The sequence below is a fragment of the Macrosteles quadrilineatus genome, unplaced genomic scaffold (assembly GCF_028750875.1).
Source record: "Macrosteles quadrilineatus isolate MER2022 unplaced genomic scaffold, UCM_ALF_1.0 Scaffold_13__1_contigs__length_4303367, whole genome shotgun sequence".
NCBI classification, from domain to species: domain Eukaryota; kingdom Metazoa; phylum Arthropoda; class Insecta; order Hemiptera; family Cicadellidae; genus Macrosteles; species Macrosteles quadrilineatus.
In genome coordinates, this window is record NW_026542606.1 from 732,248 (window position 1) to 754,955 (window position 22,708).

A 22,708-nucleotide genomic window follows, 5' to 3' on the forward strand; every position below is an offset into this window, starting at 1 on the left:
AATATGAAATTACTACTAAGCTCAGTATACTCGCTTGGCATATGTGAGAATACTCAGGAACTGATTGAACTGACACCATTGTATGAGTTACTAAATTTTATTTGACCACTCACTCTAATCTATAACCCTTTAAAACACATTATATATATATATATATGATGATCAATAAACCAAATTACGTATTAACCAAAGGAATTAAACATTTTTTTGGGGCCCCAGTATCAAAATAAGAGAATTGAACACGTATATAAGTTTAAAAGTGATAGATATAATACATATGTAAAACGACTCGATCTTAATTAATTAAACCCTTTTACAAAAAATATAGATATTCATAAAATGTTATTAATCTACATCTTTGCCATTTGGTCAAAGTCCAGTTCACAAAACTTAAAACACAAGGCTAATATGAAATTCTATAAAATTAATACACTTAACAAACAAAGACTATTCACATTTAGCAAGCTACCAAATATACACGTTTGAAAATAAAATACTAAATGAGAACTTACTTATTAGGCTATTTCAAAAACATTATTTTACAGGTTTAACCTTTAAGGCTATTTTGTTGTTGTTTTTATTTAGCAGTAAATTATTTATTTATAATTGTTTATTTTGTTTTATATCATCGATTATTTAGGTTTTAAATTTTTATTTTTAAGTTAGGTTTAATTTGAATGAATTGCAGTTATTTAACTTAGGCCCTTTTTTTAATGTAATTTAAATTTATCTTCTTTCTTCTAAAATTTGTTGTCCTGGGAATTATAATTGAATTTTGACATACCGAGGAGAAGATCTTGAGGGTAGATGAATTCCCCGAGGTGACGTCTCGTGATGTCCAGGCCTCCCCTTGTCTCCGTTGGCAGATGACTCGGTGGTTGATCCTGGTCCTCGATGGTGGATGACGACCCCCTGGAACCTCTTCTCTCGGCGTGGGCTGAGTAGGTGAAGTAGTTTGGCCTAGGACGTATTCAGGTGGCAGATTTTACCAATCCTGATATAATTTGGGGCCTGCTCGATCCGACCCCGTCCTAAGCCTCGCAAATCTTCTTCCAGACTGATCCCATCTTGCTCCTCCTGTCCCTTCCTTTTTTTTTTTTGAGATTTCCCATCATTCTAATTAACCACGCCTACAGTGTCCAATCATAGATGATCCCTTTGGTGCTCAATGCTGTGATTGGCTGCCACTTCGATCAGCAGTTCACTGTAGACGTCAGGTTGTGCGTCCATTGCCCGGGACCTTGAATATGATACTTGTAGACTCTTCGGTGCCATTCAACATGTCTCTTTGTATTAGAAAATTGTAATATTTGATTTACTTCGGATTAATATAATTGTTTTAAATGGGCCTAATACGAATTTTAAAAATATGAGCATGAATGAAATTTAGGAATTTAATTAAAATATAAATATGTTTACAAAAGTGCTACTATTTTGGAGGAAACACGGACTTAACTTTATGATAATTGGCAAAGGAAACCCCTTTAATTAAAGGGGCCGAATTAAACTGGTATGGCAAGGACATTAAATATATGTTTTCTTAAAAGTAAAATGATTTTAAAATAATATGACTACATCCAAGAAACGTTGATAAAACTTTCATTGAAGGATTATAATTATTCACATTATTATTTACATTTAAGGGAAACAAAAAAACCATCTGAACAACATATAAGGCCGTTCAATTCTGCATTTTTTCAGGTAAATAGAATTTACGTTATAACAGTAACTAGCCAAATTAATGCCAGTTGAAGGAAATAAAATTGTGACAGAGAGGTTATGCAGAAAATCATGTAGTTTTTAAGTAATGTAAACAAAATGTTATCGCTATAAAAAATGACTGAAATTTGTAAACGTAAACGTGTATAATGTAGACTACATTATCATTGACGAAGATCAACATGGACAACCAAATGCGGCTATAAGTTGAAAACATTTGTAGAATACACTAAAAAACCAGATCAGCTTTTGAAAAATAATAAAATACTAGTGTCCCTGTGCCTCGAAATCGAGCAATTGCTAAGTATTACAGACGTTATTTTAAAACAAATAACAGTAATAATCTTTGATGACTTTAAAAGATTCGACTCAAAGATTATGGAATACTCAAGATGTACATAAGAGATCGATATAATCAACATTTCTTGTAAATGAATATCTTATCATTTTTCAAAAGCAGATTTTTTTAGTGTTTTCTACAAATAGTCTTAGTACTCATAGCCGCATTAGGTTGTCCATAATAACGTTTATACATAAAAAAACACATTATTTCTATTTCTTCTCCTTGGTGGTGTTCTATGACTTTTTTATGTTTCCATAGTTTGCAAATCGGCTCTTTCAATGATTACTAACAAATGCAGCACAGTGTTAATTCAGTTTTCTTTTTAGTATAACAATTTATCCAGGCTTTCTCGTTTTTTCCATTGTAATATTTACGCCAACCCAAATTCAAATAGTACCTATTTCATTTCAACCAAGTAAGTAAATGTTTGTAGCAAACTATAGTTCGGCCGCTTAGAAAACGACCTGCGCGCTAATGCTAAACCAATGCTGGTCGCTTTCTAAGCGGCCGAACTATAACTGTTAAATTAGCAAACTTATTGACTGTGTTTACAATTAACATATGTCCTTCTTCTCACTTTTAATTTCTGACAACAGCTGGAGTTTCATAACAATATTCCATGTTAATCTTATGGAGAAATACAACACTTTAAAGGGTCCCAGGGCCTCACTCTCTAATTATTTCCCTAAAAAGAAAGTTTCCTGCACAACTTCACGGTACGCTCTTTCCAATGACACCAAGAACATGTAAATTGGTTCAGTAGTTTCGGAAGAGTAATTGTCACAAAAAACCTGCTTGCGTATTCAATAAGTAATAGATTTACAAGAAATGTTGATAACGTGGAACTGTTAGGTACGTGATCTAATGAGCTGAGTCTTATAAGCCATCGGAAATTATTACTTTATTGGTTTTAGCGAATTTCCCATATAGGGAATAAGCTATTACCGTAGTACTCACGGTAAGACCTGGACCCGGGACCGATTTTTTTCGTTTTGAGGTCCCTAGAGGCCAAAAACACCATCCGTTCAAATTCATATATATATATATATATTTATATATATATTTATATATATATATATATATATATGTGTGTGTGTGTGTGTGTGTGTGTGTGTGTGTGTGTGTGTGTGTGTGTGTGTCCGTTAGCGCGATAACTCGAGCAAAAATGATCCGATTTTGATGAAATTTTGTACAAATGTGTAAACCTACGTTTATTCGAACGAGTTCGCGAACCAGCATGATCGGACCATGGGAACGGAGGTTTATGGGGGCTTTTATGGGGTATGAGATGTTCCAAAATTATCCTCATTGTTTACTTTTGAATTTGTATATAAGTTGAATGTTAATAAACCATGTGTTATGTATCCAAATACCTAGGCCTACTATTAGCTAAATTAATACCTCTAAATTATCACATGTGTTTACATACAGTAGAAGGGCAAAAGGTTCCACCTATTGTAAATTTCCATATTTCACATTCTCATCAAACACTGTCATTTATTTAATAAGCTAAATTTATAATCACTGGAAGCTATTTATACAGTTTGAATTATTTTACAAAATTATTCTTCTCTTTCACTTTCAAAAATGTAATTAAAATACTCTTCATATAATACCAACCAATCATAAAAGTAACAGTGAATAGTGACATCAAGAAACCAGTGAACTAATTGTTGAAACAGATGTATGAAATTGAACATCAAAAATCAAGATTTTTCAAATGAGAATAAGTAATGAAGAAGCAAGACAGGAAGATGATTTAAAAATTTTAATTGGTGATTTAACTTTACAGTATTTAAAATATCAAGATTTTTCTCAATTATTTAATACATATCATTTCTACCTCAAGAAATATATTTGTGGAGAAGACTACTATAAACTTTTTGGTGAGATCAAACTGAACTTGTACTTTGCTAAATACTCACATTCCAAAATTTCTATTGACTTTTGCCGTTTTGAACTTTAACCTAAATTATCATTTTACTAAATTCAAAATTTGAACTTTCTTCTTTTCAAAAGTGTAAATTGAACTGTACATAACTTGTGATGAACATTAGGCTTATGCCTATCCAACATCACATAAGCCTACTTTAAGCCGGCACATTCCTAGAACCCTGAGATTAAGAGTTTCATCTAAATATATAACCCTACTTATTTGTACAATTTGACTAATAAAAGGTTCATATGTATTCATCATTGTAAACCTTGGACATTTATTTATTATTTATTTACCAAATAAAGATTAAAGAACTTTACAGGTAAAAATGGGGTTTTCCCATTTTTGACCCAAAAAAACATAAAATTTTGCAATTTCTTTCTAAACTATTTTGTAGAGCTTAAAAAAACAAATTATTTAGTATATTGAAGCGTTATAATGCACCAAATGGTTACGGAGAAAATTCCAAAAAATTGTAAATTTAAAATTCCCATGTTATTCTTATGGAGAATAAGTAAACTGTTGTAAAAACATATTTTGCCCAAATTTGGAAAATGTTTTTATTTCTTACTAACTATTAACATTTTACATAAAAAACACTTTTACCCTCCCTGTTGCAGCAAACCTAAGTTTGTGTAAAACTGATTCTATTTAAATAGGGAATAAATGTGATATTTTTAAGGAGACATTTTAGTGTAAATCCATTCAGGGAAATGGAAATTCGCTTAGTCTGCAGGTTTGCTGCGGCGGGGTATTTAAATAAGTTATTTGTTTTTAAATAACTACTTTAATTCTTTGCAATTGCTCGATTTCGAACAACATGTACACTAGTTGATTATTATTATCGTATGTTATTCTAATGGTGGCATTAGAGAATTGCTAGGAGTAAAACTGATTTCAGCTGAATTGTAATAAACTATGAGGCTTGTACTGAAAATTTTAAAAATGGCGTTTGACAAAATATTTCAATTCATTTCCAAACTGTTTTTTGTAAAATAGTAATATTGCTCCCTGAAATAAAGGCCGAAAGAGTTATTTTTCGTTTTGACTAAAAATGTAGTACAAATATATTGCAAGACAGGAGGCAAAAGCTCGCGATCAAGACAAACCTTACTACATTACAAATAAACTTAGAATAACAAACACGTAAAGCTGAGCAAGTCACAATTTTCTGATAAGTCCTTCTAGACGAAATCCCTACTCTGTCAATTACGTTAATCACTCCTAAATTACCGAGAGACTTGAGACCTTAAACGTCGAAGACCTTGTCTTTACCAGTTGATTACAGACTGGTATTAATTTGAGGTCCGTCTGAGGAATTATCGTCTTGGCCACTTTGATCCAGGCTCATTAATAATACAGTCATATCAGAGGATTTGGAGTAATGCTAATTCCGTAGAGTTTCTAGTTGCAAAAGTGATTTAGAGACGGTTAGCCTCAGCGCATTATAGTGTTTGTGTTTGGGATGGCTGCCTTTTGTTACAAAATGTGTTACAGTACTACATTTCAAAAGATGGTACTGTACGTCAAAACATTTCCCACAGCTTACGTCATAACAGCGGTTGTCAGGAGAAAATTAAAAAGAGGTGAAGAGAGATACTCTGGTTGGATAACACGATGACAGTTCACACGTATGATTGGGTAAAAAAAGGATTCTTCTTAAATATCTTCTAAAATTAAGTATTTCATATCAGCCATAGGATTATTATAACATAATTTTAAAATCAACAATAAACCATCTTTCTCTACAGTTACCTGACAAAGCAGGTTTTCTTGCACTTATTATACATGCAATGTGTCCGATAACTGCATTTACATACTTTCCCGCACCCATTTCACTTTCTCGCATTCATTTTACTTTCCCGAAATCCGGTATTTCAACCAAACAACACAAAATAGGGTGCATAAGGCACCGTAATACGCTAAGTTGCCAAGTTGGCAACACTACTAAATCGATCAGCTAGTGCAGTGTTTATTTGTCGTTCAAAAACTTGATGTATATATAACCCGACTTAATGTTGTGCCCTTAAATATATTAAATTAAAACCCATTTTGTTAGAGCCACTTCTTTCATTGTATTTAATAACAAAATCCAAAACTTAAAGTAAACATGAAACAATAATATATCAAACCAGATGACAAGCAAATAAACAAACTATTAATGTAGACCTCAGGACATCTCCCTCTTAAAGTTCTTCTATGAACCTCTTGGCAGGTTTAACAATTCTGGTAGGTCTGTGTATGGTTGAAGAATGATTATGTAGGTTGGATCTTGGTGTATGTGTCTGTCTTGGAGGAAGTGTCTGTGTATGGGGGTTTTCTTTATCAGGATTTTCTCTTTCTCCAGAGGAGAACATAGGGAATAAGAATTTTGAATTCCTGATATATCTTCCTCCCTTTTTTGTTTCAACGTTATATTTCCTGTTCTCTAACTTCTCCTTGATTACCCCTTCTTCTCTTCGGTCCGATATCCAAACTTTAGCGTTTTCTGGGTAATCCTTGACCTGGGTCACTCTATGTCTTTTATTGAACTGTTGTTCCTGTTTCCTCTTTTCTTCCATTTGTCTAAGTCTATATCTATTGTGATTTGGAGTGGCTGGAAGTAGAGTTGCTTTATTCACTGGTAGATTTGTTCTTAAAATCCGTCCCATTAATAGTTGTGATGGGCTATAACCACATTCCTTTGGCGTCGTATTGTATGCCAATAAGCCCAGATGTCTATCCTTACACTTCTTTAATATGTTTTTGAAGATTTTCACACCACTTTCACCAAACCATAAGCTGATGAATCGGCCGAAATTATAGTTCTCCTTTTCAAATTGAATGGTATTAAGGCAGGAGTTGTTTGTAAACTCTTTAAGGCTGTTTTAAATTATTGTTCTTGACTAGGACCCCAAACAAAAGCCCTATCTTTTTTTAGTAGTTCCCTCAGTGGTTGAACGATATCAGCAAGGTTTTCTATGAATTTTCCGACATGATTCAACATCCCTAGAAATCTCCTAACACTTCCCACATCACTGGGTGTGGGGAAATCGATTATTGCTTGTAAGTGTTTGGGATCTGCTTGAATCATACCAGAAGAAATAATGTGACCTAAGAATGAAATCTTTGTTTTTCCTATTTCACACTTGTCATTTAAGGTAACTCCTTCTTTTTCCAATTCTTGTAACACTCGGTCTAGTCTGCTGTCATGCTCGGGTTTACTTTCTCCGGTAATTAAAATATCATCCATATAACACAAAATTCCTGGGATGTCTCCAATAATACTTTTCATCCTGTTACAAAATATTTCCGGGGCTGTTGAAATTCCGAAGGGAAGTCTTTTAAAACAAAATCTACCAAATGGTGTTATAAATGTTGTCAATTTTGAGGAACCCTCATCTAGCGGTATTTGCCAAAACCCCGAATTAGCATCTAATTTTGAATACCATTTGGAATTCCCTAGACATCCAAGTAAGTCCTCAACAGTATTAAAAACGTTATTTTCTCTCTGTAAATGGTTGTTTAAAGCTGAAGGATCAATGCATATTCTTACACTGCCATTAGGTTTAGGTCTTACCACCATTGGATGACACCACTCCGTAGGTCCGCAAACTTCTTCAATGATTCCCGCTTCAACCATTCTTTTAAGTTCATTTTTCACTTTTTCTCGGAATAGGTATGTTTCTAGGAGTTTTTAACTCCATCGGTACCGCATTTTGTTTCAGTTTAAGTTGAGCTCCTTTCTTCATCTTACCAATCCCATTAAATAAACTTGGATATTTATTCTTGATCTTCTGTAGGTCTGTGTTGATATTCTGGTTGCTACAATATTCACTTGACTGAATGTGATTTTTAACTCCTCTGATGACCCTTAAGAACCCTAGGGCTGAGATGCATGGTTTCCCAATCAATGCTTCCTCTTGACCATTGATCACATACAGACTGTCCCAAAAGTCCCGGACCGGTTTAATATTTTCTAAACGTCAACAGATAAATCAATAAGATTTGGTACATCAAATACACACCTAAAAATCTACTTTTTTAAGGAAATATCAATTTTCTGTCACATCTTGGGGACGTCCCGCAAGGAGTCAGAAGGAAATCTTAAATAGAAGCATAGGTTGACATGTACATCAAATTAAAGGCCTTTACTAGCAGAATATAATGCTGCTAATTTGAACTCAAACGGACAACCAAGTCAAAAATAACAGTGGTTCAAAGATTCATTTAATTTGCATTTGGGGGCACAGCCCTAGGAATCGGAAAAAAATTGTTAACGTAAGCATAGGTTGATATGCACATCAAATTGAAGGTCTTTACTAGTAGATTACAATGCCGTAAATTCAAGCTCAAAAGAACGCCTGAGTAAAAATTGGCAGTCGTTCAAAGATTCAAAATGGCAGGTTTTAGAAATCTTTGAACGGCCGCCATTTTGTAACGGGTGATCCTTTTGAGGCGCGGTTTCCGGCATTGAACTCTGCTACCCAAGCCCTTTAAACTGATATGCATATTGACCTATGCTCCTATTTAAGATTTCCTTCTGACTCCTTGTAGGACGTCCCCTTGATATGACAGAAAACTGATAGTTCCTTAAAAAAGTAGATTTTTAAGTGTGGTGTTGATGTGCAAAATCTTATTGATTTATCTGTTGTCGTTTAGAAAATATTAAACCAGTCCGGGACTTTTGGGACAGTCTGTATATTGTTTGACGAGTTGTTTTATTCTTTTACTGAATTACACCTTCAAATTTACCTAAAACTGTTAAATACTTCCCCCCAGGTGTTTTTAAAACAATGTTTGATTTAGTCAATAATTTGTTTCTAGCCATTCTTGGAGGCACAATCGTCACGTCGGCTCCACTGTCAATCTTGAAATGTTCCAATTTCCCATCAAGTTTTACATCAATTTCAAATTCATTCTGTTTATTGTAGTTCCTTGTTGTCGCTCTTATTTTCTTAACTTCAGCTCTGTTAATGTAATACCCGTCCTCGCTTCTATTATCCTGTTCCAATCTGTTCTCGGTATTTTCCTGAATTTGATTCAGGGTTGGGTTTCTGTATTTATTGTTCTGATTTCTGTATTTATTATTCTGTCTCTTTTTACAACATCGGCTGAAGTGTCCTTGCAATCCACAGTAGTAGCATTCAATATTCTGAGCAGGACATTTCTCCTTAGGATGCCTCTGTCCTCCACAGTAAAAACAATTAGAAGTATATTGTCTTATGTTTTGTTTCAAGTTCGGATGTTTTTTCACTTGGTCTATTTCTGCAAAATCTTGTTCTCTTGATCTGTTAACAGTAATTTGTTGGTTCTTTATAATTTCACTTTGTTTCAATCTATTTATTGTTTCATGCAAGGTTAGGTCAGCCATCAGTTGAAGTTCCTTAGATAACTTTGAATCTGTTATTCCAACAATGAGTTTATCCCTAATAAGGCTGTCTTTCATGTCTTTGTAATCACATGAAGAAGCTAATTGATGTAAATCTGTTATAAAATCGGATATCGGTTCATTTTGCTTTTGTACTCGTTGATTGAATTTCGCTCTCTCATAGGTCAAATTCACCCTTGGTGTAAAATACTTATTAAGTTTTTCCACCACTTTATCATAAGTCTTTTCATCTTCTTCTGTTACTCCTGCTGCTATTAATACATTTTCTGCATTATCACCCATGGATATTATAAGGAAATTTACTTGCTTTTCTCCATCTATTTGATCTAAATTGGTAGCATTTCTGTACCTATTGAACTTTTTTAACCATGGGCCCCAATCTTCTGGTTTAAAGGAGTATTTATCAATGAAGCCCAATGTTGCTGAATGTTGTGTCATTTTAGATGTTTGTCTTCTTACTGTTATATCTGAGTTTTCTGAGTCTGACATTGTAATGCAGCATATATATTAGACACCCTGTTACTCAATTTATTGGGTCTTTACCGCTGCCACCATGTTGTGCCCTTAAATATATTAAATTAAAACCCATTTTGTTAGAGCCACTTCTTTCATTGTATTTAATAACAAAATCCAAAACTTAAAGTAAACATGAAACAATAATATATCAAACCAGATGACAAGCAAATAAACAAACTATTAATGTAGACCTCAGGACATCTCCCTCTTAAACTTCTTCTATGAACCTCTTGGCAGGTTTAACAATTCTGGTAGGTCTGTGTATGGTTGAAGAATGATTATGTAGGTTGGATCTTGGTGTATGTGTCTGTCTTGGAGGAAGTGTCTGTGTATGGGGGTTTTCTTTATCAGGATTTTCTCTTTCTCCAGAGGAGAACATAGGGAATAAGAATTTTGAATTCCTGATATATCTTCCTCCCTTTTTTGTTTCAACGTTATATTTCCTGTTCTCTAACTTCTCCTTGATTACCCCTTCTTCTCTTCGGTCCGATATCCAAACTTTAGAGTTTTCTGGGTAATCCTTGACCTGGGTCACTCTATGTCTTTTATTGAACTGTTGTTCCTGTTTCCTCTTTTCTTCCATTTGTCTAAGTCTATATCTATTGTGATTTGGAGTGGCTGGAAGTAGAGTTGCTTTATTCACTGGTAGATTTGTTCTTAAAATCCGTCCCATTAATAGTTGTGATGGGCTATAACCACATTCCTTTGGCGTCGTATTGTATGCCAATAAGCCCAGATGTCTATCCTTACACTTCTTTAATATGTTTTTGAAGATTTTCACACCACTTTCAGCTTGACCATTGCACTGATGATGGTATGGTGAACTAGTTTCCACTGTGAAGTCGTATTCTGATTTGAATAGTTCCCATTCTTCTGATAGAAATTGCACACCTGAGTCTGATCTAATTGACTCGGGGATGCCATGCTTTTCAAACGATGTCTTCATTGATTTAATCAATATTGCCGTTGAACAGTTAGATACCTTATATACATCGATGTATTTGGAATAATAATCCATGAGAATTATGTATTTATCATTGTTGAATTCACAAAAATCTACTCCGATTTTCTGCCAGGGTCTTTCAGGAACCTCTGTAGGAATCATAGGATGGCGAAAAAGGCAACTCTACTTCCAGCCACTCCAAATCACAATAGATATAGACTTAGACAAATGGAAGAAAAGAGGAAACAGGAACAACAGTTCAATAAAAGACATAGAGTGACCCAGGTCAAGGATTACCCAGAAAACGCTAAAGTTTGGGTATCGGACCGAAGAGAAGAAGGGGTAATCAAGGAGAAGTTAGAGAACAGGAAATATAAAAAGGGGAAATATTAACATATTTTTCAGAAAATTTTCGTTGAAACAAAAAAGGGAGGAAGATATATCAGGAATTCAAAATTCTTATTCCCTATGTTCTCCTCTGGAGAAAGAGAAAATCCTGATAAAGAAAACCCCCATACACAGACACTTCCTCCAAGACAGACACATACACCAAGATCCAACCTACATAATCATTCTTCAACCATACACAGACCTACCAGAATTGTTAAACCTGCCAAGAGGTTCATAGAAGAACTTTAAGAGGGAGATGTCCTGAGGTCTACATTAATAGTTTGTTTATTTGCTTGTCATCTGGTTTGATATATTATTGTTTCATGTTTACTTTAAGTTTTGGATTTTGTTATTAAATACAATGAAAGAAGTGGCTCTAACAAAATGGGTTTTAATTTAATATATTTAAGGGCACAACGGTAACAGCATTGTCACCAGCATGATTAAAAATATTAGTAATAAAAAAAGTATCAAAATTGTTCACATTACCCGATTTCCTGCATTAGCTGACATTCACCATTTTATTTGCTTCAATTAATTAATTGACATTATTTCGGTTAGTTTCTGAGATAGTGGCAATTATATTTACCTGAAAAATGCAAAGTTAGAGGGCCTGATGATGTTTAGGCGATTTTTTGTTTCCCTTGACTGTAAATAATTGAATCCTACAACGATAGTTTCAGTAAAGAATTATTTTCTCTCGGGTGTAGTCCTATTAATCTAAAATCACTATAACATTATTGAAACCTAGATTAATCCATAAAAGTCCTTGACGTACCAGTTTCATTCAACCTTAGAGTGTTTTCTTCTGTAATGATCACACATTTAAGTAAGATCATATTTCCTACTGAAAATGGTAGCACTGCGGCGATCATTCTCGTTCACCATTTGTAGGAATCAATGTTGTGTTATTGTTTTATTTAGTCTATTTACGATATTAAAATATGTTTTCTCTATTTCTTCCACTTGGGGGTGTTCTATAACTTTTTGTGTTTCCATCACTTGCCAATCCGCTCTTAAATGATCGCTCAAGATACGCAGTAGGCTAACGCCTCAATTCAGTTCTCTTATTTGGTCAAATTAATGTGATTAATGTTTCAGGCTTTTTCACCTCCTTCCATTGTACGCAAAACCAGATTAGCTAGTTAATATCGTTGATCTTGTAAATGTTACTCTTTAACTTAATAGTAAAACTTGTTAAGTGTCCCGGCGTACTCTACTAAATTAGAAACTTAGAAAATAAGAAAAACATGGGTTAGTAGTTTACGCAACGATCGCATAAAGGCTAAATACGTGAGTTGCATACACTACTTTACCTATGACCGTTTTTTTTAACAACTAACAATAACCACATCATCATACTCATTTTGTGTTTAAAATCGTAATTTGCAAGCTATTTATAATACCCTCTTTTTAACTTTTTGTTGATTGATAGACAATTTTAATGTCTAAATAAAGGTGTACCTATCTGACTTTTTTCATAAAACCTGTAAATGTTTGAGTAGTTTAAGCTATACAAATTAGATTACCGCCATTTAAAAACAAAAAAAAAATATTTTGTAATGGGTTTTTACAAAAAAACTATTTATTTTTTCAATTGTACTTTAATTTCATAAAGATAACTTAGATTGTATATAAGATATAAATTAAAACAAGAAAAATTTAATATCTTACCAACAAGGCTACTTTGGAAAAAGTTATTCTTAATTTTATTTTATTTATACCCATTAAACATATTCCTGAACGTCTTTTAAATACAAAACACCCTGTATATTCTTCCAATAAAAACACAAACTAACTACTGGTTTCGACACTCAGAACAGAAACTAGATTATGTTTGGAGAATTACGTTATATTATGCCCTGTAATTGGGTAATTGCTTGTAACACAAAAGTCGATATAAGTTTTTTTTTTTACTTTTTAAAAATTTACATTAAAGACGTATATGAATTTAAAAATATCTTTATTGAGATGACATTAACACAAATCATGTCAGAGTTATATCAATCACTCGTAGGATGGGTTAATATTGAAATTAGTTGTTGCTTTGGTTTGTCATTCCGTCAAAAAAGATGAGGACATAGAAATACGTTGTTTTAAAGCTGCTAAGTTGCATTAATCAATGTTGGGGTGTAAAATATAGGAGTGAATTGGGTGGGGGTTTAAAGCTACGTACACTACTACAGTATGTCGGTGTCTTGTTCAACTACAAAATTGTTATTCTAAAACTAGCTTCAACTACATAAAGATGGAATGTATACTTTCCTGCATTCAATATAAATTAATAGGCAAGCATGTTTCTTGAAAACCTTTTTCTAAACTCATGTGCATCACGGGGAAATTATACTCATACTGTTAGAAAGATATTTCCTGTAGATGTGCAGAATATCATTATACAACTTATAAATTAAAATAGGCTAAAGAATAAACACAACAAATAAATTTAAAATTAAAAAAATATTAACATGAGACTGTAGCCATGCTGGCGACAAAATAACAACTAGATATAAACAGTAAATAAAAAAAAAATTAAGAAATTCCAATCACGTGTTTTATTTACAGCGTGGAGTGAAAATAATGAAGTCTGTACATTATATAATTTTTGTCGAGTTTTCGACCCATGTACGACATATAGTAAATATTTAATTAAAGCTTTATGTACAGTATTTAAGAGGGCTCTGTTGGAATCCACGTGAACTAACACAACATCTTTAACAAAACGCCGCTTGGCTGCTCTGTCTTGTCGAGTGTCGTGTGGCGCTCCTAGCGGCAAAGAGTGGAACTATTTGAAATTCTCCTCTGCTACGAGTACTGGTATTACCTACGTAAGGTAAATTTTTAAGCCAGGTTTGTTTTTGTTATCTGCAAGAAGAATCTTTTAAAAGGTGGGATAGTCTACGTAATTCATATTAGAATAGACACCGCAGTTTATTTTTATTTTCAAGTTTTTCTATATTTAGTGATGAAATATAAATTAATGAAAATAACCGAGCAGATTGATTAAGTTTTAAAGGTTTACACACTTTACAAGGCACTGGTATTAAGGGAATAAATTGATCAGTGCAGAATAATCTCACATTCGACCTCTTTCAACATCATACTTGAAAGCGCTATATTTTATTATTTTACTAAATAGTCTCTCAATAAGTTACCATTACCATAATTTTATCATACAAATAAATAGTTTCGTTTACATTTTTAGTTGAATCAATAAATTCAAAGTCAGTGTTTAAGAATAGAAAATGTATCTCTATTTTGTCTATTTTTATAGGCCACATGCAATCGACATTGTTTTGTACTCACCTTAGACATTTAATATTAAAAATTGTTTATACAAAAATGCTACAAAAAATAATTGACAGAAGTTTATAAAAATGCTTTTACAGGATAAACCCTTTTATTATGCCTATACTTTTCAGCTGGGAAAGTTGTTATAAACTTGTTATCAGCATGGCGCTCTTAAAGACTAAGTTTTCTGGTAATCTTAATAGTATAGTATTAATTACGATTAAAATTGCACTAATCTTCATGAAACGCATTAAAAATATACGTAGATTATTTTATCTGTCCATGATTTATTTTAGTATTTTACAGGAGTGCCGATGGAGACCAGGTCAAGTCCCTTCAAACGCACGCACACCCACAGGTCTCCATCGGCACTCCCGTTTTGATAACACGTATAAAACACTACAATTGTTTTGAATCCGTGTTGTATATTGGTAATTTTTTTAAAGTAATCTTTCATTAATTTTACACGATAACTAAATTTCATCATTTCTAAATTTAAACATTATATACAATAACTAGCAGAGTACCCTTCCTTCGTACGGGGTTGGTATATAAGTTTAAAATGCTTATTTAGTTATACCCAAGCTTCGAGTTTGCAATGGGAGAGGACAAAGTTTGATAAAATTTGCTTTTTTAAATTGACGGTATACTAATGGTATTACACATCTACCAAATAGCCCTAATATTCTACCACTTCACCTAAATAATAAAGAAAAATACATTATTACGAATTTAAAAAAAAAAAACACGAATTATTCATGGCATTGAAAACATAAATATAACTGTAAACAATCCTACTTTGACAGTTCTCATTGCGTATCACAGTTTTTTGTCGCTGCTTAGTTTCATTTAGCTGTTTAAATAAATGAAAAAAAATCTAGTGCTGCACGCTGTTAGCAAATCTTATAACTTTTTAATGATTTTGTATATCATAGAACCAACTTTTTATTTGAAACAGCTGACAAAATTCTTAAATTCCCTTTTAAATTTGAATACTCATATAGTTAACATGGGGAACTGCAGAACCACTGGGGCGGAGCCCGAAAGGATTTTTGAGATAAGAATGTGCCAACATGTTAATCGGGAATGTTAGCTATCATCATGCCAAATTTCAGCCCAGTCCGTCAAGTGGTTTGTGCGTGATTAAAATTCAAACAAACAAGCAAACACACACACACAAACTTTCACATTTATAATATTAGTAAGATCACAAATCCTTCCATCTTCAGTTTCTTCACTCACAATAAATCATTAGCAAAACTAAGTCATCTGTTATAAAATTTCGAAATATTGCTGTGCCTTATCAATACAGTCTTTTGAAATATTAAAGAAAATATATCCATATGTACTATACCAAATTTTAAACAAATAATTTAGCATTAAAGACAGCAGACAAAACTAATATGATTATCAAAGCATCAAGGACTAACAAATGTAATAGCAAATACAGTATATGTTTCATTGCATCTCTGATTCTACTCTACAAAAATATCAACAAACAACTCAACTTAATATACAAACCAGTTCTTTTAACCAGTTCCATCCCATTGCCTTTACATTTACATTTTCACACTTACCATTAAGGAAACATAGTAACAGATATTTCATTGATTTTATAAATAAAAGAACACTGTGTACTGCTTAGTTTTATGATATTTTCCTTGGTTTAATTTAATGAGTGGTGTGGCAAAACACAATAATGTGCTACATGAGTTTCAACAAAGGCTTTACAACGGCGCCTTCTTAAACTAGATGCAATAATGATACTGTATCTAAATTGCCTGCAGCTGTTAAGAAGGCTGTGCTCGTTGAATCAAATAAACTAACATAAACACAGAAACACATTAATCAAAACTAATATAACCTAGACCTAAACTCCCATTTATAGTACCTATTAGTTTATCCTTTATATTACTTATTTCAATCTTTATTTACAAACACCCCTGCCGCAGCAAACCTGCAGACTAAGCGAATTTCCATTCACCTGGTTAGATTATCACATTAATTTGTTATTTACATATCATTAAATTTAATGAGTAATAGGTTTACTGCTACAGGGTAGGTAATAAAGTATATTTTTATTGACATGTTAATAGAATGCGATTTGCCAAATTTGATCAGAATATTTATCTATAATGTAGGAAATTACACTGGTTTATTTCATCTCCAAAAGAATAGCATGGTAATTTAAAATTCACAGTTTTTAGTGAATTTCCCATATGGGGAATAAGCTATTATCGTATGTCTCATGGTAAGGCCCGGGACTACATTTATTTTTCGTTTTGAAGTCCCCATATGCCAAAAACATTATCTGTCTAAATTCATATATTTTTTATTCACACACACACATATATATAATATTCGTTACCACGATAACTCAGGTGTAAATAATCATATTTTAATGAGTTCGCCAGGATGATCAAACCATGTGAACATGGTCTTAGGGGTGTTTTATGAGGTAAAAAATGGGTTATCCCATTTTTGCTTCTCGAAACATAAAACTTTGCAATTTATTTTTATACCAAAAAAATATAGAATAATTTTTTATTTAGTTAATTTGGATCGGATTTTTTAACGTATAAGGAAGCTTGGTCCGCACTTCATTGTATTTGAACATATTACACCTGATAACACATTGAATCAAACTGGTGTGTACAGATACCGACCGCGCGGCTTATGCGTCCAAACCGCGACGTGTAGTCCCATTAACCACGTACCTTTCTGCCACAAGGACTGGCCAGGGAGCAGCCTCCGGAGTGCCCCAGGGTGGTGATGGTTGCGGCAGGGGTGGCCAGTGGGGGAGAGTCCCTGGAGGAAGGTGGTGTGGCCGGGGACATCTCCAGGAGATGGCGGATGGAGTAACTAGACTGTCGAGTCTTGCGGCCGGCCATCCTGCGGATAGAAGAAGAAGAGTTAGAAAGTCCTAAAACAGATCATACCAAACTAATTTGCTATTTAAACACAACACATTGAATAATAAAAACATATATTTGTATCTTACACTTCGACTCTATGTCACAGAAAAACATGGTTTAAACACAAGGACGAAAAAGATACGTAAAGTTGACTAAGTCGCTGTACGCCAAGATACATAGCAATCCAAAAACCATTAATAAAACAATCACGTACTTATAAAACTTTCTGGAGCATACAAGATTTATATCAATTAAATTTTGCTTCAAAAGGTTCTATATTATAATAATTATGTTTAGTTGCTTTCTAAGAGAGTTTAAGAAGCGAAAACTTCAGGTCAAGTTAGAAAAGTTAATTTAAAGCTTCTCGGTTATAATTTATTGAGCTGGCTTTCTCTCCCCCTGTACCGCCCCTTCTTCTCCTTGCCACCCTCCCCCCCCCCCACAATCTCTTGCTTGTGTTCTCAACACAACTTGTAATGTGTCAACTTCGTCTTTTCAAACTTTTAACCACTTTGGAAAGAAGGTCCCAACTGGTTTATAAAGGATATTGGATGATTCCAACAAAAGGTTGTTCGATGACAAACTTTTAAATTTTTGTCCTCTGAAACTCGTATTGAGCCCAAAAAGGTCAAAGCTGGAAGTGTTATTTATAAACTAGCTGATTTAATATACATGTATTAATTATTAAAAACTATGCAGTCTTTTAATTCGTGTATTAAATGATTCGAAAAATAGATAGAGCTAACTTGTAATTTGAACTACAACGTTCAAACTTGTTACACTATTGATAAGAATATCAAACGTAATACCTCTTCTCACAAATAGATCTTAAACGGGCATTTATTGTCTAGCAGATTGCGGCGAAAATTACATAAATCCTACCAAATTTTTAAATCTGCGAATGTTTAAAATTATGGCAAGGGGTTATGAAACGCGAGCTTGTTTCATAACTGCATCACTCTAAAATCCAAGCAAAATTATTTATAAAATACTACCTCAAGTCAACGCGGTTATTATTTTCTATAAACTCAAGTGACATCAATTTGAGCCTTTGCATTAATAAGTTCCGTTTGATATTTCTTATTTGTGTGTTAAGCGTATAAACAGACATGTTGCATGTTTGATTCAGTTAAACCCTCGGCATTTCTTCGTAGTTCTTATCCTATGGATAAGTTTCAATAATGCAGTATCTTACAAATACGTGTGTCATGTGTAAAGAAGTTTTCCGGTTATTGTGATTTGAGGTTATATCACAAACCTACTCGATCTATTTCTCAAAAACTAAAGAACTCCACGATACGCCCAATAAACTTTGTTGTATGCTCATAACTGAATACTAATATCTAAAACCTACATCTTCATTTGTTTTTTTGTATTGTACTTTCATTATAAAACCACCGTAAAAGCGACACAGGATGATAGGCATAATATTTCCAATCAAGGGGAGGAAGAATGTAGTAACTCAATTAAAATTCTTGCCTTTTGGTAGATGTGATATGTGTGAGTTGTGTGATATCGATGCGACTGAAAGTGAAATAGTGATTATAACCATTGACTTTACACAGAATAGTCTGTGTATAGTGAATGTTAAAATTTTCCTTACGTTAAAACATGTTAACTTTCATTAAAATAATTCAATTTTCATCGATTGAGCTTAACACTTTTATCTGTGTAGTGTTATATATTGTATCATTAAAATAATATTTTAAATATAATTATATAATATTTTTAAATATAATTATATAATATTTTTAAATATAATATTTTAAATACATATTATGTATTTAGTAGTAGTTACAGTGCTTTAATAAAATAATGTTATTGTAACGCCCACACTATCTATAAAACTGACAATTCATGCGATTTACTTTATGATTTTTAATGATTTGTGATTTACTTATTATTAGTCGGCATCATGTTCTACATAAAGTATAAAGTTATAAATAAATACAAACACTAAAATACAAAAATTTGATATTACTTACACTTTAGTATTATTAAATTGTTTCAATTATATATAAAATGGTGATAAAGAACTGTTTTAGTCAATCTTAGTATTATATAAATTTACTATATTTTTATTGTGTTGATAAATAAACTTATTTATTAAATTAAGAGTTTGGATAAAATCGAACGATTTTTTTTTTCTCAAAAAATCTCTATAATTCTTAAGTGTTTTAATTTTTGTGTTTCAGCCAACGATAAATTTATCTATTCATAACCTAAAGTTGAAACCTCGAACTAAAATCTTTGTTTAAACTTGGGGTAATTTATCGAGCTATTTTCCTTTTCCCACTTTTCCACCCACTTCCCACCCACTCACCCCTATCTACCCCCACCACTACTCTGTTACTCTCCCTCCACCCCTTCTGTCGCCGGGACGGGCCAGTAGTCAGTTGCTCCACAGCTGCGGTGACGTCAACATCCAACACTCAGGGTAAACGAATAAACACGGAATCACGCTCGGGGACTAACACTAGTTGTTAAAAAAGCCATTTGTATTTATGAATACAATGTCTTAGTTTTATGTTTGTAAGTATTATTTTTACCAATCTTTAAAATTCAGAAAAACATTTACGTTATTTTTCTTTACATAGTTTCCCCAGGCAAAATTATAATAAAAATAGGGTACATTATTTATCCAACTTATAATGTAAGTAGTCATTTCTTGTTTTGTACACTATTTTCGTAGTTAGAGGATGACTGGTTTCTGACTCTTATATTCATTGATAATAAACATTATTCGAAGTCATTCTGAAATAATTTTAAGATCGCCGATTGTTCTAAAATTAAAATTAAACTACAATCGTGCCCCAAAATACTACTTAAGAAGCAAAATAGCTATTTTGTTGCACTACTTTATTACCTGAATTATAAAATCATACGATTAACACTTCTGAAATCAACACCGATGGTGTTTTGACCTCTCGGGATCTTAACACGAACAAGTAAATCGGTCCTAGATCCAGGTTTTACCATGATACATATGGTAATAGTTTAAACCTATATGGTAAATTCGCTAAAATAACTTAAATTAAAGCGATAAGAAAATTTACAGTTTTTTTTATCTGTCTTTGTTCTTTTAGTACTATTGAACAAGCATCATTGTATAAGCATTGAATAGGAAATGACTTATAAGTGATATAAACAAAAAAGTATTATTCTGATCTATCTAGTTAAATGCGCAATCTCGTCAATAGTGTTAACCATACAACATTATTTAAAATAAATTGTTAAATATTACATAAGCTCACTTAACCGAGTGATCACTTAGTTATGAGTGATTTTAACACGATAGATAGAGGTTTAAAATGCAATGTAAACTGACTAAATTGATTATTAAAATAGTTTAAGATATAAAGTTTAAACCATCGATATAGAAAAGTTTATTCCATTTAAAATATCAGAATAATTCTTAAGCATTTTCGGAACGGATCCGAAAGTTTTTTAGATTAAAAGTTTATCTAAGTTTGCTTCAGCCCAGGCGGAAGCGCGAGGAAAAGTGAGGTTTAAGAAAGACTTCTCAATAAATTATAGCGAAGAAGTTTCGAATTAACTTCTCTTTTCTTGTTTTACTGTTTTGTTCTTTTGCTTGCCTAGTAGAATTAAACAATGTAAACTTTTGATTGGCGTCGTTCTTTGAGCGCTTTATGTTGAAGTTTTTTATTAAAGCTATTGAAACACTTCCTTTCTCCCAAATAACGTTTGCAAAAAATACAATCCAGATATTTAAAAGGTTTTCTCTAGAGATTTCTGTATTATGTTGTGTATTTATAATTCTTGCTAATATATCAATTCAGAGCTCATTACTTACAATCATTATTATCATCATCTACATAGGCATATATATATATATATATATATATATTAAAAATCAAAAACATATTTAACAAAGTACCCTTTTAGTAATTATTTTATTTTTATTTTTATTACCAAAATAAAATAATTACTAAAAGGGTACTTTGTTAAATATGTTTTTGATTTTTATTATATTAGTAGCCCTAAAAATGCAAGAAAATAATATATATATATATATATATATATATATATATATATATATATATCCGCTTAGGAAGTTGCAAAAGATAGGTGAGGACTCAAATTTAAGCCCTTATACGTCAACAACGGTTTATTAAGTGGTGGTCAAATTCGCCTAGTTCACGACATGTTGCGCCTATTCAGGCATTGTCAAGTGGTCTTTACAAGAATGTTTTATCCAAATTAGATTAATCAATTACATTAAAATAAATACACATTAAATACGCATGAAAACACATTTAAACATTTTTAGAGTAGGCCTACTATTGACTCCGTACCACGACCAATTAATATTAGGAAAATTGAAATCCTTAGACCAATTGCTGCCGTTATATATCCAATGAACTCAATTTTCGGGAATTTCAGCTTCAGCTATGACTCTAATAAACCTCAGTGCCAGTCCAGTCCATAGCAAGAGCCTAATACTACCTGCTGGATATTACCTTTCCTACATTTCACAGAGATTACTATATGTGGCTGCAAATCAGGAACATTCCTTCTGAGAGCTTGAGCTATTTTTGTAAAATTCAAATAAACAAGATCAGCTTCCAAAAAGCTATAAAATCTTAATTGAAAATAGCTGTTATTAACAGAGTGAGTACCTAAATAAGATACCTAATATTCAAACACTTGAGTATAGGTAATAAATAAACGTAAAATTAGTCATTGTGAGAGTTGTTTGTGTCGAATTAACTCCTGTAATACTTTAATACGATTTCAAGCAACAGATACACTTGTACTCAATTAAAGCAGTATTTACTCACAGACATCTATATTATGCTTAGGTTAGTTAGGTTCAAACTCCGGAAGGAATTCAATAATTTTATGAAAATAACTACCAAAAACAAAGTTCCTTCACAAACAAATTGTGTACAGGGTAATTATGTCTAATAAATTATTCGCTTTTTAGTTTGTTTAATTTATGATATCACAATAACTTATTTTATATCTTCGCGACGTAGGAAGTGGTGAAGGAAGTAGTCAAGGCGATCTGGCTGGAGTGTGGTAACTGTTTATGACGGTTAGATTAAGGTATTTCCAATCCTAAAATGCTATGGGAAGGGAGAAAAACAGGCTCGCGACGTAGGAAGTGGTGAAGGAAGTAGTCAAGCCTAGATGTCTGGAGTGTGGGAACTGTTTATGACGATTAGATTAAGGTATCCTATCTGCAATTTTTAAATACAATGGGAAGGGAGGAAAACAGGTCCGCGACGTAGGAAGTGGTGAAGGAAGTAGTAAAGGTGAGCAG

General features: G+C 32.6%; 1 protein-coding gene across 1 annotated transcript; it reads right to left on the reverse strand.

Moving 5' to 3' along the window:
• Nucleotides 1–10,093: 10,093 nt before the first annotated feature.
• LOC129004962 (uncharacterized) lies at nt 10,094–10,831 on the reverse strand. The gene has a single exon (XM_054433690.1). It carries the CDS (start codon nt 10,829–10,831, stop codon nt 10,094–10,096), a length of 738 nt encoding a protein of 245 aa, XP_054289665.1.
• Between the last annotated feature and the right edge of the window lie 11,877 nt (nt 10,832–22,708).